General features: G+C 37.6%; 2 protein-coding genes across 2 annotated transcripts; both read left to right on the forward strand.

The window, feature by feature from the left end:
- Positions 1–1,919: 1,919 nt before the first annotated feature.
- LOC149694562 (uncharacterized) lies at positions 1,920–11,746 on the forward strand. The gene is made up of 10 exons (XM_089867415.1): positions 1,920–2,332; positions 3,084–3,145; positions 3,959–4,107; positions 4,339–4,507; positions 7,865–8,085; positions 8,185–8,713; positions 8,777–9,773; positions 9,869–10,595; positions 10,714–11,050; positions 11,127–11,746. Exons 1-10 carry the CDS (start codon positions 1,920–1,922, stop codon positions 11,543–11,545), a joined length of 4,023 nt encoding a protein of 1,340 aa, XP_089723541.1. The 3' UTR covers positions 11,546–11,746.
- A 1,797-nt stretch (positions 11,747–13,543) lies between these two features.
- LOC149694563 (supervillin-like) lies at positions 13,544–15,980 on the forward strand. Its single transcript, XM_089867416.1, has 9 exons — positions 13,544–13,558; positions 13,651–13,906; positions 14,216–14,320; positions 14,399–14,609; positions 14,682–14,845; positions 15,051–15,511; positions 15,579–15,698; positions 15,763–15,925; positions 15,976–15,980. The coding sequence occupies exons 1-9, from the start codon at positions 13,544–13,546 to the stop codon at positions 15,978–15,980; spliced, it is 1,500 nt and encodes a 499-aa protein (XP_089723542.1).
- Positions 15,981–16,755: the final 775 nt, after the last annotated feature.

Raw genomic sequence — 16,755 nt, forward strand, 5'->3', positions numbered from 1 at the left:
GTTATTTAAAGCAGACTATATAAAATACAAGAAAACAAAAAAACTGTTATTTTTTCAAATCAATTTTTGAGACTGTTATCTTTGACCCCGTTTTATGTTAAACTCGACGAACGTCAACTTGGGCGGCCCGGCATATTAAATAAGCTTGTTATTATGATTCAAAACCTCGTTATAGTTCAAAATATACAGTATAAAGTTCTGGTTATAATTATAAAAAAATATTATAGCCATTTTATTTAAAGTAAGAAATTGATGAACCTTTGAGGGAATGGTCTACGGAATGTCTACTTTCTGAGGATGCCTTTACATTTTTTTCTATCTAGTGTAGATCTGAAGATATAAGCCTTTATAAAATATTTATATATTTATTTATGCATATTTTTTTAAATTAGGTTCGAACCGAAGGTGTGACTTTGTTACTGACAACAATGACTTCTTAAACCTTAACCTAAATCAATCATTAAGTGATAATCCCCACAGTGGTAAGCCTTTCTTTATATTTAATTTAAATTAGTTAAAATCATTTAATATTAAATATCCACAGACTACTATAAATTAATTAAAACACTTGGGTCTATTAAAATTTTTCGTTAAAAGTGTATTACCCCTCGAATAAATCTTACCTTGTGAAAAGGGTTAAGGTTAAACTTTAAAACGAAGGTCGTTATGTCATATTTATTTTGTATTTAAGACGACCCTTTTTTACCCCATTAGCCTCGAGTCATGTTGAAAATGCGACATTACCAGCAGCCGCGTTACCAAATGAGTGAGTGTTTTATTTTGTTTTTTAAAAATTGATTAACCTTAGGTGGAAGTTGGAACCGATACAAGGCTTCTCGTTTAACAAATCCTCGGCGCTGGCTGGCTCCTTCTTTCGAAATTTATAAATATTTAACCTTTAATTCCGATTTTTCTTTTTAGGCCTAATTCCTTAAGTGTCCATAGAGAAACTCCTCCGCCGAAGTGTAATTCCGAAGTCGGCAACGACGTCATGAGTGATCAGACACTTAACATTTATGGAGTTGAATCGACGGGTTCAAATTCCACCACCGCTAATAATAATAGGTCAGTCTTCATTTTATTTTGTTTTTAATTATTATTTTTTTTTCGTTTTATTTTATAATGTTTACTTATCGGATTCAAATTTAATTAAAATTATAATTGAATACATATTCTAAAAGTACACATTTCGTTCTACGTTCTATTTTTAATTTTGCCAGCAATTAAACACCTTCATTAGATCAAGATTAATAACCAAAATAATTTAAGTTTTCATTTATTTAAACTATTATTTATTTCTTTCGATTTTTGCGTTTTATTTTATAATGTTTACCTATTGGATTCAAATTTAATTTAATTTATAATTAAGTATGCGTTCTAAAAGTACACATATCGCTCTCTACTCAATTAAACACCTTAATTAGAGCAGGATTAATTACAAAAATAATTAGGGTTTCGGCCGGTGATATTTTTGAAAAATATTAAATTCATATTAAGATTTGTACCTCAGTATAATTTAAATACATATTTACAATGTAGAATTGTTGCTCTACAAGTGCACGTTGACGACAAATTGATACCTTAATTAGAACCTGAGCAAAGAGAAAGTGTAATTACGACGTGTTTTAGATATTGTGATATATACGAAAAACCACTAATATTACGTTCAGATTTATACATCAATTCAATTTAAATATATATTTAGAAAATAGCTCAACAAATTAATTAAATCTTGATTAATTAGCTATAAAATTAGTGTTCTCCCTTGTGATATGAAATGATAACCTTTATCTAAGTCCAGACTCGTGGCAGACGGCAATTGTTAAGATATTTCCTTCTTCTTCTTGGTCTTATATAGATTTATTTCGAACAACAGTCCCGCTTCGATTTTAGGAAGTTAAAACCATTTGGTTTTGAACATGCCCCGTTCGGACAGCATGCCAAGTACCTTATCCTCGGTTAACCCTGACCGGGTAGCCAAGATCAAAGAGGAACGTCGTAAATTACACCAAGCTCGTTTCAACGAAGCCAAAATAAAGTTTGAACCCGAAACGAACGCCTTGAGTACCGAGCCCCAATTTTTCAGACATTCCTTGAGACAATCGAATAAAACAACGGCTTCGGATATCGATGGAGGTATCCAACAACAGGAACAACAATATCAAGATACTACAACCGCCGAAAGTGCCTTTTTATCGAGTCAACAACCGCCTTCTTCTAAACGTAGAATTATCAAAAGAGAGCCGAATGAAAGCTCCGATACTGGTACAATACCGCCGACCAACAATGCGTCTATCAACCCTGGATTAGTTAGGTCAACACGGGCGTCTAGGTGAGTCCAATTTGAATTTTTGCAAATATTTAGAATGGATGCCGGGTTAAATTGAATCAGTTCATGGGTGCGAGTTTAGGCTTTAGAGGCGGAGGGCTAAATTTTTTTTGTATTATATTTTACAAAGAAACAAATTGAGGTTAATTTGGTCTCGACCCCCTGCGCTGAAGCGTGCCTGTTTTTGTTAATTCCTGTTCTGTTATTATTTCATTTTCATTTTGAAATTATTTCAAAGAAAATGAATCAGTTGAATGGAAGAAATTTCTTTTTAATCAACTTTCTTTTAAACAAATAATATTCTTTTTTCCATTTCTTTTATTTTTATTATGAGTGGGTTAGTTATTCGAGACCACAAATACTGAACTTTTTAATTTTTATTTACCAAGAAGTGATATCTAGTTTATTAGGGCGAAGGTAGAGGATACTTAAGTATTCACTCGCGCGCCATAGTTCCAGTCCCTCGTTTCAAAATACAAAAAGGGGGGGGGGTAAAAGGAGGCCGGGCTATTTCGCCCCACCTCAGTCGGATAATAGAAGTAATTTTTTTCATTCGCATCGCGCTGACTTGAGTTTTAAAGAACCAATGAGATGCTGGTTGTTTTAGAGGCGGGGATTAACTCCGGACCTACGTGCGTTTGGACTGGAGATAAAGCTGGGTTATTAATGTGGCGCGAATTTATACCTTCTCCCTAATTAACTAGATATCGCTTCTTGATTTTACTTTATAATTTAAGAAGTTATGGGTTTGCAGATTGCGAGTTCAAGCCGCGTCCGCTTCTAGCAACAACGTACCAAAAATCGTAAAACATAATTGTAAGTATGAATATACGTTTTAATATATTATTCGTGAGTTACCTTTAACCTCTGTCCTAAATGAATTTTTTTAAAGAGAAAAAAGAATTAACGATTTCCTTACAAATTATGTCTTGAATATATTAAATTTCAATTTGAAAGCGGTTATTGCGAGACTGTTTGATTCTGCCTTTTCTCATTCAATCCGAGTTCATCTTACAGGGCTACTTTAGGCGGACCTTGAAAACTTAATTAGATGTGAAACATTAGCTTCTATAAATGTAAAAGTATACGCATTTCTAAGTTACACTTACTAAAGTCCTTCATTGGATGAATGGAAATATTTTTCAACCAACTTTAATTGCTTATATCTTTTGATCTAATAAAGATTTAAAAATTTGAGATTACCGCTAAAAAATGACATTCGGCTAAATATTATCCTGTAGTTTTATTAAAATCATACCTGTAGTATATTCACCGCAATCCAATCAACTTTAGGACCTACGATTATGTTTTTTCTCGAAACTATTGTATTCTTTAAATGATTATATCATTTAATCTATATTACTTAGAGTAAAATTAAAAATAGCCGATTAAAGTAGACATTTCATAGTGTAATCTACCCAAATTTGATAAATTTGCTCTTTCAAATAAACTCAGTACAATCGAGTAGACATTAAGTAGACCTTCCCTATATTTTAATTCCTAATTAAAATCCAGAAAAAATTGAAAGCCAAGCAACACAAATAAGATAATTGGCCTCAAATTTTACCAGCCAGTTTCAAAATAAGCATGTGTAATTAATAATGACTTAATTGTTTTGTGTTTAAACAGCGGATAGCTTATCTCGTGGTACAGACATCAACGCGTGCTCTCGCGAGATAACAGCATCTGATAGCGATGTCCCTCGCGTTCCCTCATCATCAGCCAATCCTAAGTCAATTACAAACGACTTGAACGATAATCTAACGGCGTCCAAAAATGTAAGTTCTTACAGTATTTCATCCCGTTTCATATCATATGAACATGTCTCGTTGGTCTGCCTCAATATACTATCTTTATCTGTTAACGCGTAATTGCTTTGTTCTCCTCAGACATGTCTTCCTTATTTTAGTATGTCTAGGCCTATTGGTGGCTTATTCTATCCTCGGTTAGGATATTAGTTAGCGAGGCTCGTTTGAAATTAATGGTTATCTATTTTTAATCGTAATAAGATCGCCGGTAGTAGTTCTCTTCCAAAAATTGGTCAAGATGACGTACCCAGTGACGCTTCGGAAGTGTCCAGTTTGGGAAAAGCCAAGGATAAAAGTGGGAAACGAAAGTTAAACTTGAACCGTGCAAATGTACTGGACGAACCTCGACCTATTCCATCTGAAGCTCACGGTAAGAAATATTTCTTATAAATTTTAACTCGTCAGCTGTGCCTTGTTTGAGTTAAAGACGCGTGGGTGTCAAAAGTTGCCTAAACTTCAAGTTGCCAATGTAGAAGTTTGTTTAGAGCCTAGATGATGACACAAGCAACCGGTTGGGGTCCGCTATTATACTCTGTGTTGGCCCTGGTTCATATGAAATAGAAAGCTCTCGTAAGCCTTGCTAGTAGTGCAAAGTGTAATTCGCAACATAAGTTAATAATTTCTTCCAATAAGTTAAACGAGATCAGCTACAAGTTTCTCTCTTATTATCTGCTATTACGAACCTTTTTCTGACTTCACACCATTCTATCTCTTACCTCAGCTCTTGCCATGCAATTTAGAATACCAATATTGACGTCACGTCCCGTAGCTCCTCCCATCTTAATACCACTCTATTGTATTGTTGTTTTTTCAAAATTCAACCTTATTATGTTGTAAAATATAACAGCAGGTTTGATAGACAGTAAACATAAGGATTGACAACGCCAAATGAAATTACATTTAAGTGTTAAAGTTATTAAGATGTTATCATTAACTTATGGTGGTACCAGTTGGCTATTATCCAAGGAACAAAATTAGATTTGGCATCCTCAAAATATAAACTTTCTTTAAAAAAAAACAAAACTGGGAATATCTTTAACACTTCAGTTTAAAAATTGAGAAATTCGGTGGAGCTGCTAACAAGTACGGATGACTCGTCCTAAGTTTAGTTTCAAATACGCTAAGTAATTAACATTAATTATAAAGGTTTAAATGATATTCGAATTGAGGTAAATCTCGTTTCGTTTTATATTATATCATATTGGCAAATTAGCATTTGGAGAAAGTTTTGAAGTAGGGTTGGTACCGGTAATTGGGAACGATTCTAATTGTGAACACTTTTTCTTTACAATTTTGTAACTAATTTTTGGGCGGCTCAAACTCCTTTTAAAAGGGCTCAATTTGTAGATTGAATATCGAGGATTACGATAAAAATGGTTAGAATATTGTAAGAATACGTGGATGAAAGATACGGACCAATATACGCACCAACTCGGACTGATCAACTTAAGTTGATGCCAATTTTAGGTGTTTCTTAATACAATACCATCGGGGAATAAGCTTTAGCGAGAGTTACAATAATCCCACGATAACAAACCTTTAACCATTAGATAGATCACGTTTTTAGCTATAAAATTGATATTATAATCTGTGGTTTCGATTCGGAATTCGATTCAAATATAGAGTTGGAAAAAACCAAGTAAAAATTGCAAATGTGAAAATTACGTTTCAAGGTTAATTAGAATCCTTTTTAAGCTATTTTACTAAAAGATTAAACGTAATAGTGGTGTAAACAAGCTACTTTCGGATACTATTAACTTTAAAATACATCATTGACCCAAAAAATACTCAAATTTCGCGCCTTTAGCAAAGTTATCAATTTAGCCGTAAGAGGGCCGTAGCTACCACTACTTATTGGGCGGGAAAACGGCAAACCGAGTCAGCTGTTACGCTAGGGACTGAATAAAATGTGACTTCTCAACAAATTATTGAGCATTTTGACTCAGGTATTGTTTTTAATTATATTATCCTATTATCACTTATCAAATCTGCGTAAACTTTAATCCAGGTGCATGAATTTAGGCCCTACGTATTGGTAGCTTTTTTCCTAGGGCCTTTTTTATTCCTCCCATTTGATTAGCATTGGTGTTCACATTTGGGTCCCGCGTTCACTATTTAGAGTCAGGGTGTTTACATTTACCGGCGATTGTTCACATTTGGGTTCCTCTAAGGGGTTTAGGCAATAGGATATTGTGCAAAATTTAAAAGGGTTAAAAAGCTGAAAACATAGCGAATTGTGCCTAAAGAATCAAATTTCATGTTCTGAAAGTTTCAGGTGTCTAACGTTAGCGCCACGGAAGTTATTCAAAGATTTGTAAAAAGTGTTCCCAATTACCAGTACCAACCCTACTTAAGATATAATAAATCTTTATCGTTGGATCAACGTTTTTAGATTAGTTTTATCCTTTTAGCAGTTTTATCCTCTTATCAGTTAGTAAACTTCCTGATCTCGCTGATCTTAGCTAAGGTAACATTTTCCCTAAACCAGCCCGCAATTAATAATACATCAAATAGCTAAACCATGCACATTGTGTAAGTAATGTCGTTCTAGGCTATCCTTGAAAAATCGTATCCCATTTCACCAATCTTTAATAATATAGTAAACCTCGGGCCAAATTTTTGAAAATCACTTAAACATTGACCCAGATTAAAGTTGATTTTATTTTAGAAATTCGGCGTTCAAAATTTCGTTGCAGTAACCTCGGGCCAAATTTTTGAAAATCACTTAAACATTGACCCAGATTAAAGTTGATTTTATTTTAGAAATTCGGCGTTCAAAATTTCGTTGCAAAGTTTCAACGCCTTTAAAATATCGTATTAGTAAACTGCAATATTATTAAGACCTCGGGGTGCAACCAAAACTGATTTATTTCAATACGGCTAAATTGTTTCGGTTCTTTCTCTCTACCTTATGCCGTTCCTAAGTTTGTCCGTCTTTCTGACCCCTCTTAACCTTAATATGAAATATTCTAATTACAAATTATGATGATAGTATTTTTTTTAGAAAAAAAACAACTAAAAATGGTGGTGTTTTTTCGTGGAACTCGAAATTTTAAACGCTGTAAATGTAGGCCAACAACTTCCAAGCTGTAGATGCCGCAGCTAGGTTTGCGGTTTATTTTTTTCAAAACCCGAAGAAGTTTGGTCGGATCTAAAATTAGCGGCGCCAAAAGGGGGACAATTTCCCCTGAAAGACTTAAGTTACTTAAGACTTGTAAGCTGACTTTGTAACTTAAATATGGATTATTAAAGCAGGAAACAAACGAAATTAATTAAAATTATCTTGTCTAAGAATTATGGGGACTTTAATTGTTACTTGATTCTTGTCGTGTGTCAATTTTTAATGGAGATATGGCAAGGGAAAGGTTATAGGGTGGGGTGACGTCGCATAGTTCAAACATAAGTAAATACCCGTTTTAAGTTAAGCAGACTTTAACAAAGGAAATATATAATTTGAAAATAAACACTCTAAATTTTCCCTTTTTCGAATGATGTTTTTAATAAAGTCTGGTACATCCCGTGACTTTGTTGACTTTAATAATAATAATAATTTAATTATTTCTATACTTGTACCTTAACTTCCGGTTTGAAAGATAATATATAATTTAATTTACAGATTGGGTTAGCTATTAACTTAAATTATATTATTGATAAAGTAGAATTCGTGTCCCACGTTAAGTTAATTATTTTAAATTAGTTAGGTATGAGTTCTAAAATTACTTTTCAGAAGCTGCTAGAGTACGCAGTCGCAAAATTCGACGGACAAGTGAATCTTTAAAAACTTCCGGTTCGGATAAGTTAGATAAGCGTGACAATCCATTCGCCAGGTCGGCTTCCTTGAGAGTAAATGACGTTACAAAAACAAACATCACCGAAAGTTTGTCCTTGTTGACAACGCGCGTCGCGTTACAACCAATAAATCGCAAAGGATCCTTCTCAGATTCACCAGTAAGTACTGTTATAATTATTTTCATTTGTATATTGTAGAGACCGACAAATCTTGGCACCAACACCATTTCTTATCTGGTATGTATTTCATTAAAATAGCGCGAAACTTGCGGGAGTTTAACCAAGAAACGAGAGTCCCCGGATAAAACCTTGGGTAGTTTATCGACGAGTAAGAAATCGGCGGACTTAAACAGTTCAAGACGCGTGAAACCGGGGGCCTTGAAGAAACCAGATATACCAGAAGTACTTAAAGTCCAACAACGTCACACTCCCGTTCCCTCACCGACCTCCTTTTTCTCATCGCTCAAAAAAGTGCCAAAGTCAACCCCAAACAAAATAATTGCCCCTAAAGAACCGAAACCCGTCCTAGTAGAATCAATCGTCAAACACGTCCACCAGGGTTCGACGACTTCAACTTCCGTTGAAAGCCAGGGTTCTTTGATAAATTCCACGGATGTACAAGTACTTGAAGATAAAAATAAAGCCATCGAACAAGCCAATTCCTCGAACGACGATATCTTCCCGACGCCACCGGATAGGAGTCGGGATAATACCGTCTCACCTACCCCAACTTCTGGAGTTTTACCAGAAGTCGACAATTTTGTGCGCTTCACTTCAGTACTTAAAGGTATTTGTAATTAAAGACTTGGTGCTAGTTAGCTAGTAATTTTCTTGACTTCGTTCAATGTAGGAAGCCCGAAACAGGCTTCGTGTTCGTCAAATTCCGTGGTCGAGAAGCTCTCTGAGAATGTTTTAAAGGTCCCAATTCTAAAACGACGTAGCATCGATGACGAACCTCGTGATGTTATCTGCAGTAGCATTTTGCGTCCTTTGAGATCTCCACTGGAAGAATCTATACCGGTAGTTGCCCAATCGGAACTGGATAACAAACCCTCGATCATAAAGAGACGAGGAAGTTCCGAAGAGAAGGAATCATCTGACCAGGCCATCGTCCATCCAATATTGAAGAAACACTCGTTTGAAGAAACAGGAAATTCCGTTAATTCGATACTTGAAAGATACTTAGAAGATTTGGATGTCGTGTCGGGCGCTCAAGTTGACCAAGTACCGAAACCGATACTTGAAAAGAGATATAGCCAAGAGGAATTGGTCGACCTTCCAGGGTTAAGGAACGAACCCAAGAAACCCATTCTAAAGAAGAAAGGCGACGAGGACAATTGGGACGAAAAACCCAAATCAATTTTAAAACCGCGTCGCCGTTTGGACGAACCTTCAACCGCCTTAGATGTCTTAGGACTTAACCGTAAATACGAAAGTTGCCTTCAAGAATCGGCCATCCGCTCCATTTTCAAGAAGTCATTGGGATGTGAAGCCGAAGAGAGTGACGTGGACAACCAATCAAAACCATCCATCTTGAAAAGCAAGAGTTTACTTCCAAGTTCTTCCTCGTACCCAAATCAACGCAATTCCGAAGACGCCGTCGTATCGGATTCGTGTATGGTGACCTCGAATCGACCTTCCAATTTAGCCTTTCAAGGTCGAAGAGGTTCCGTCGATACTGATAATAGATATCAAAACCAGTTCCGAACAAATCACAACCAGTCTCCAGTTCAATTTCAACCATTGCCTACCATACTGAAGAGAAAAAACTCAGTCGAAGTTGAACTTGCCTCCAAGGTAGAACCTGATACTTCACTTGGACTGGAAAAGAATCAATCAGCTAAAGGGTAAGTATTCATTGTTGAAGGTGCACTATTACGTCATCTTACAGGATAAGGAATTGTAGGCTAATTTAAAGGCTTGGGTCTCTTTGCTCTCTTAGGGTCTTCCCTCGCCGCGGTGGTTTAAAAGTGACCGACGGTGTCGGACCAGTTCACGTACTTATAGAGCGCTTTAATCGTCGCAGTGCCCAACGCTATCGAACCCAACCCGTAACCCAAGTAGACGTCGAGGAAACTGACAGTTTAGAATCTGTCCAAGCCTTTAGGGCTTTGATTATGAAAAAGGCCTCTTTGGACGTCTTCGAGCAAGGTCAAATCATACCCAAAATAACCACAGTTGTTCCCACCAGACCCTTGGAACCGGAAGTACTCGGTCTCGTTAAACCCGAGTACCCTAAGCCTTACCGTTTTGAACGCAAGAAAAGGTTCGATAAACGTCAAGACAGACGAAATAACGCCAGGTACAGAACTCTACCAATCACGGTGGAGGAATTGGCGGAAGCTGAGAAGTCCGAGGAGGGAAGAACCAATCATTCCTCGGAGTCTTCCGATAACCATCAAGAAGGTCAATCTGAAGGGACACAAAGTTCAAGTAGCGACGAATTAAACAAATTGAGCGTAGCAGCCATGGCCTCCTTGTTTCAACCAAAAGCCGAGAAAGTCAAAGCGTCCGCCGAGCCACGAAGACTAAGCGGAAGTGATTCCTCCGTCAGAAATCGATTTCTGAAGAGGCGAAGCTTAACCAGGTCACAAACGCAACCCGTCACCGAAGATGAAGTTTACGAAGCTGCCAAAATCGGCAAGGTTGTGGCGAACATTGATGAAAAGGTAAGATCATTGATCCCCGATTTTACTTATTGCGAGATGCGTTCGGCTTTAGAACACTGTGACGATATTTTGGTTCATGATTTAGATTTTTGATTCCAAATATATAATTTTGACGCAGACTACTTCGAAGGGGGAATTAGCTTCCCCTACTGAAGAACCGTCCAAACTTAGTCTGGTCGAAAAAATGAAGTTATTCACTCAGAAATCGAAGGCGGAAATTGAAGCCGAGAAACCGGAACTAAATCGGGGTCCTTCGATCCGTCGATACAGGGGAAATTCCTCTCGATTCAGGACGCAACCCATAACGACTGAAGAAGTTCAGAAAGCCAGCTGTTTATCCAAAAGTGGTAGCAAAGGCGGTTTGGCCGCCTGCATTTTAAAATCTGCCAAGGAATTATTTTCCAAAAACGATTCGTCCATACCATCGACTCGCGATGTCCAACAAGACCTTAAAAGTAAGCGCCGACCACTTTCCCCCAAGTGAAGTAAGTATATCTGACGTAGTATCTTGTTTTTTTATGGACTTATTAGGTTTGTTTTCAACGCCAACGTCGCAAAACGGGGCCAACGTTGTGGCTTTATCACCGCAGTCGGGCTCTTATCGTTCAAGCGTCGCGAACGAGAAAATTGGCGGGAACTCTCCTAAGACTGTCACCAAAGTAGTCGCGAAACAAGAGGCTAAGATGTCCACTAGCGAGTCTTCTTCCTGTTCGGAAGAGTCCGAAAGCGGCGATGAGAATGACTTGGACGAATCCAAGACGGTCTTGGCTGGAGGACAGAGTCATATCGTCATCAATCAGATGACCGGAAGTAATTCACCGGCCATGCCTAAGAAGATAACGAATTTGGCTGTCCAGAGGAAGTACAATTCTTCAATGCGTCAAAAGGAAGAAAGGTCTGAATTTTACCTTATTGGTTTTATTAAAATATATAAGTTGAAAATGACGTAGTGACGCGCGAAACCAGTACCCCCTTATAAATTTATATCGCGGCCTAGTTAAGTTCAGAGTGACTGCGTCACTTACCCTTAACAGTACTGTTAAGTATATGTATAACACGCGCGTTGTCATCCCCATAAAGCCGCGTATCTCCATGCAGCGTGAGATATCTCGTGACTCTGACTAGGTAGCCCTAGTAGTACAGCGCCGCGTCACTATATGTCAAGTATTGTTGGGGGGAAATTATTATCTCAACGTAGGCCTAGCTGTGTACTCGTTCATATGATATAATTTATCACTAAATTAACACCTGTATGATAATATAAGTCCGCGATATCTTATCGTCTGCTTCACTACAAGAATAACTCTTCGATATTCAAATAAAACATCTAATATTGTTCTAAGGTGACAATATGGTTGGTTAAGCTAAGAAAACTCGTTTAAATATATTTCAATAAAGATGTGATTCTAAATGAAACATGATTTCGGGTGACCCAATCAAAACGAACCCGCCCGGAACTTATTTTTAAATACCCATTTCTTTTAAATTGATATCACAAACTTTCCTAAATAAATTAATTATTTCAGTGTCTTACTTATTGTTTAATATATCACTTATGTTTGCTAACTTTTTGGGGGACCAATTATTCATTTATGGTGATGTAGCTCAAGGTTTCTGGATTTCAGTAGCGCTTTATTGTATATAGGCCTAGAGTCCCAGTTTTTTTACACGATACATATATGGACCTATCTATAATAATATTAATAATAAATAATAAATAATAAATTTTATACATCGGGTCAGTAATACTTCAAGCGCGTCTAACACCGCACCGAATCGCCTCGCGACGAGTGTTGTTAGTGTTGCTTAACGCGTAACTTAATTTTAAATTTCACAAATTTGCGCAATTAAATCTGATCTAATCAAGGAAAATTGAGTAAGACTTTGGTTTTTATTTTTACCTTTATTTTAAGTAAGAATTTTAGGGTAAATTTTTTTGTAGGGAAAAATTGGCTTGTTTTTACGCATTTGAAAACGATTACAACTTTGGGAATTTTGAAATATTTTCGTTCGATATAATCGGACTTGTTATTTACGCTTCAATGAATTTAATGACTGGGCATCTAGACGTTAGACGTTCTCGTTCCAACATAGTTGCAAAATATTATTATTACGAACTTGTATATTGAAATGGCTGGCGTAGGTGTCTCGTTTCTTTTTTATTTAAAACTAAGTGTGGAACCACCAACAGGGGCAGTGTCTTTATAAACGGTGTAAAGCGGCCCACGTGCCGTTAATGCCACGTACTTGAAGGACAACCCTTTAGTTTAAATCGTAGACACGGTTGATTTTTTTACCATGCTGCATTCAACATCAGTTGTCTTTAAAAGCTTCTGGAAATCGCCGGAAAATCAAAATACGGAAAGAGAGGAAGTTGAGGTCACCAAAGGGAGGTCGTTTAGTTCCTCGGATACCCTTAAGTCCAAGTACAGTTCGAAGGATGAAAAGAAACAAGGACGCCAACGTAGTCTGACTCAACCCGTGCTGATGGCCGCTGACCTTGAAAAGGATGCCAAGAAAGGAATCATCGCGGATAGGTAGGAACACTGAAACCCCCCTTGACCCTGTTGACCTTTTCACCAACTTTTCGCCGAAACTTTCTTCTGTTATTTCGGCTTATCAATTTGTAATGTTCCATTGCGAATGTATCTTTTTTATTTAAAAAATTTCCCCTCTTTATTATTATTTGTTAAAAAAAACAAAACCAAAACAAAGCCGTTTTCTATTGTTTTTTGCGGCAATGCTTTTTCCTTTTAACGTAAATGTGCTGTTGCCTAATTAATTTGCAACAATTCAGTCTTGAAGTATGGGTCACCGTTTTTTCGCGCCATTTCTTTACAGATTAGCGGCTTTGCAGCGCAGTGGAACCGAAGATTGGCAGAAACGAATTTGCGAGGTTAAACCCGAAACGCCAAAGGCCGTGGCGCCAATTCCTAATCCACTTCGAGATGAACAAACGCCAAGTACTCCAACTTCGGTAAGTTTTATATATTTTTATATATACTCTGGCTTTCTTTTGTGTCCCGTGACAATTTCTACCGACATATCGTGACAGATTGAGAAGTTGGCTAGTATCTTAGCTTTGAAAAGTAAATTAGAGGAATCTGACACTCAATGGAAACAAAGGGTTGAAGAGAAAGACGCGGTCAAGTTCACAGTGGCCGGGAAAATGGGGCATCCTTTAGCTACCGTCCAAACGCCGGGTATCGAAGGTAGTACACCCGGAAGTCGAGTGCAAACTCCTCACACCACTACGGTGCTTGACCGCAAGAAAAAGATGCCAACGCCAATGGCCTTCTCTAGTTCCAAAGGTAAGGATTTCATATTAAAACCCACCAACAAAGTGGTTAGGTAAATACGCGTCCTTTACTTCCCCGGCTCGTCTCGCTTTAAATGGTGTTTTGAAATTTCGAATGGCCTTCACGTAGGCTCGTCTCTCCCTCCCTCGTGAATTTTCGAATGACCTTGACGTAGGCTTCTCTCCCCCTCACGAAATTTCGAATGGCCTTGATTCGTGAATACCGTGGTTTTTATATCGACAAAGCGCTTTCTGTTTTCTCATCCCCAATAATGTTTACGAGATTCAGATTAGAGTCTGTCTTTCTTCTTAAATAATTTAGCGAAAAACACCAATGATTTCGATGGTATTAGCAGCTCTGTTAAAGGTCTTCCTCAGGGGATATCGCCTCTAGTTAAAAGCAAGTCCATGCCCGTTGCCTTAAAAGGTAATGTCAACCTCAAATGTGGTTTCCCAACCATTTCTTAATAATTATGTCATCTCAATTCTCGAATGTGGTTGACAGATTTATCATCGGACGACGATAGTTTCTCGGACGAAACTGATTCTCCTAGTTCGCGTGTCTTAGTGCCAAAAGCGGATAACGAGACGTTTAGCTCTTTTTTCGATTCCCGGCTGGTCCAGAGAATCCAAGTGGACAGGAGCGCGACCACGTCGCAAACACTCGTCATTAGCGAAGACGTCTTTAAAGAAGTCGCTTCGCAATCCCATCAAATGTAAGCGTACTTATTTAATTAGCGCATTTAGCGAGGAATGCCGACGCTCAGAACTACGAATGGCTTATATAGGCTGGTCCAGAAAAGGACGGTCCAAAAGCAACGCAGAAAACACGCGGCCACTACGCGTAATCCAATCAAAGCTTTGGCTTCCAGAGCCGATCTACAGCAAGAGTACACGGAAGTTAAAAGCGGAATTGCCGAGAAGGAAGTGAAAAGACTTCAAATTGAGCAACGTAAGTAATTATTAAAATGTTATTTCCGGTAATTGAACGAATAATAGGACAATTTTAAAGTTTAAACGTGTAACTGATGGGTTTTAAGTAAGTTGGTTAATTTTGAAGGTATATCAATTAAGATTTTTTCAAATTTAAGTCTTATTAAAACGCTACCAGGGACCGTTAACATTTTTAATCAAGTGTGATAAATGGTACTTATTAGTGGCCAAGTCTTCCAGCAAGTGCCTCTCGGCTTTAGCCGGTTTAGCCAGTACGGAAGACTTCAAGTCCATCTCCTTACGCAAAGGAACGATAGAAGCGAGCCCATTACTACCTCACAGCGACGTCATGTTGGTTCAAGTCAAAGGTCGACGTCACGTTCAAACGAGACTAGTGGAAGCCACGTCCGCTTCGGTCAATTCCGGCGATAGCTACGTTTTAATCACGCCCGAGAAAATCATCTGTTACGTCGGCGAATTCACGAACGTGATCGAACGTGCCAAAGTAACGGAAGTGGCCTCCGTTATTCAACAAAAGAAAGATCTGTGCTTCAAAGGAAACGCGGAAGTAATTTTAATTGATAACGAAAAAAATGCCGATCAAAAACAAGTCGCAGAATTTTTTGAATTACTCGGAACTGATTCCAAAATACCATCCAATGCTGGTCCACCTCACGAAGACGAGGTAAGACAAATAGGTTTTATCAAAGGATAGCTTATACAAATAACCGATTAAAATCCGGAAACGATAGATTTACGAAACGGAAGTAATCAGTACGAACAAGGTATACACTTTAAAAGACGACGCCTTAGTTCCTCTCGAAGGCGTTTGGGGTCGCTTGCCTAAAATTGAAATTCTGGACTCACAGGAGGTAAGAGCCAAAGGAAATTGAAGCATTTAGGCTTAATTACAATTAATTTTATTTTTATTATCAGATCGCGGTATTTGATTTTGGCAGCGAGTTCTACGTTTGGAATGGCAAACAAGCTCCATTTGACAAACGAAAGAGCGTGGGGCGATTGGCCGAAGAATTATTTGATCAAGGGTACGATTATTCAGAGTGTGATATAAACCCTTTGTGCCCCAGAATACCAAGTGGTAAGCCCCCATTCATATTCTTGTTCAAATTAATAGTTAGAATATTTAAGCCTAACGCGGCACTAATTTTAACAGAGGATTTCACGCCAACGTTAGCCGATAAGTCGTCAAGTCGGCCATCTTGGGTTGTTTTCGCCAAAATTAACCAACACATGGAACCCGTTCTCTTCAGGGAAAAGTTCTCGGATTGGCCAGATTTGACCCGGATTATCAAGGTTAAAGGTCAAGACGAAGAATGTAACAAGGTAATTAACGAATGTAATCATGATAAGGTGGTGGTGGAGGTTAATTCCGAGAAAGGCTCTTCTGATGAAGATAATCTCGCGGTCAAGTTACGTAATAACAGAATACAATTTAGTCAATTACTTATAAGTAATGATGAAATGGCCAGAATTAAAAGCGAAAAACTTGAGGCTCGGTTAGATGAAATTAAGAATAAACACGCTAAACCTAAATCGGAGGAGGTTAAGCCTAAAGATGAAGGGATTAGGGCAAAACTCGGGGATGTTCTCGCGAAAGATGAAGCTAAGCCTAAAATTCAGAAAGGCGTTAAGCCTAAGGTACATGACGCGGCGAAATATAAATGCGTTGAAAATTCTAAGCCTAATTCTTATGAAGAAATTAGGGCTTAATTAGAAGATGTTCTTACGAAAGATAAAGCTAAGCCTAATGATAGAATTAGGAGTAAATTAGAAGATGTTCTTAAAGATAAAGTTAAGCCTAGAGATAAAGGTATTAGGTCTAAATTAGATAATCTTCTTACGAAAGATAAAGCTAAGCATAATGATGAAGGAATTAGGTCTAAATTAGATAATCTTCTTACAAAAGAT

The sequence above is a fragment of the Phalangium opilio genome, unplaced genomic scaffold (assembly GCF_054372755.1).
Source record: "Phalangium opilio isolate 3A_F unplaced genomic scaffold, DU_Popi_V2 ptg000022l_1, whole genome shotgun sequence".
In the NCBI taxonomy this organism is placed as follows: Eukaryota; Metazoa; Arthropoda; class Arachnida; order Opiliones; family Phalangiidae; genus Phalangium; species Phalangium opilio.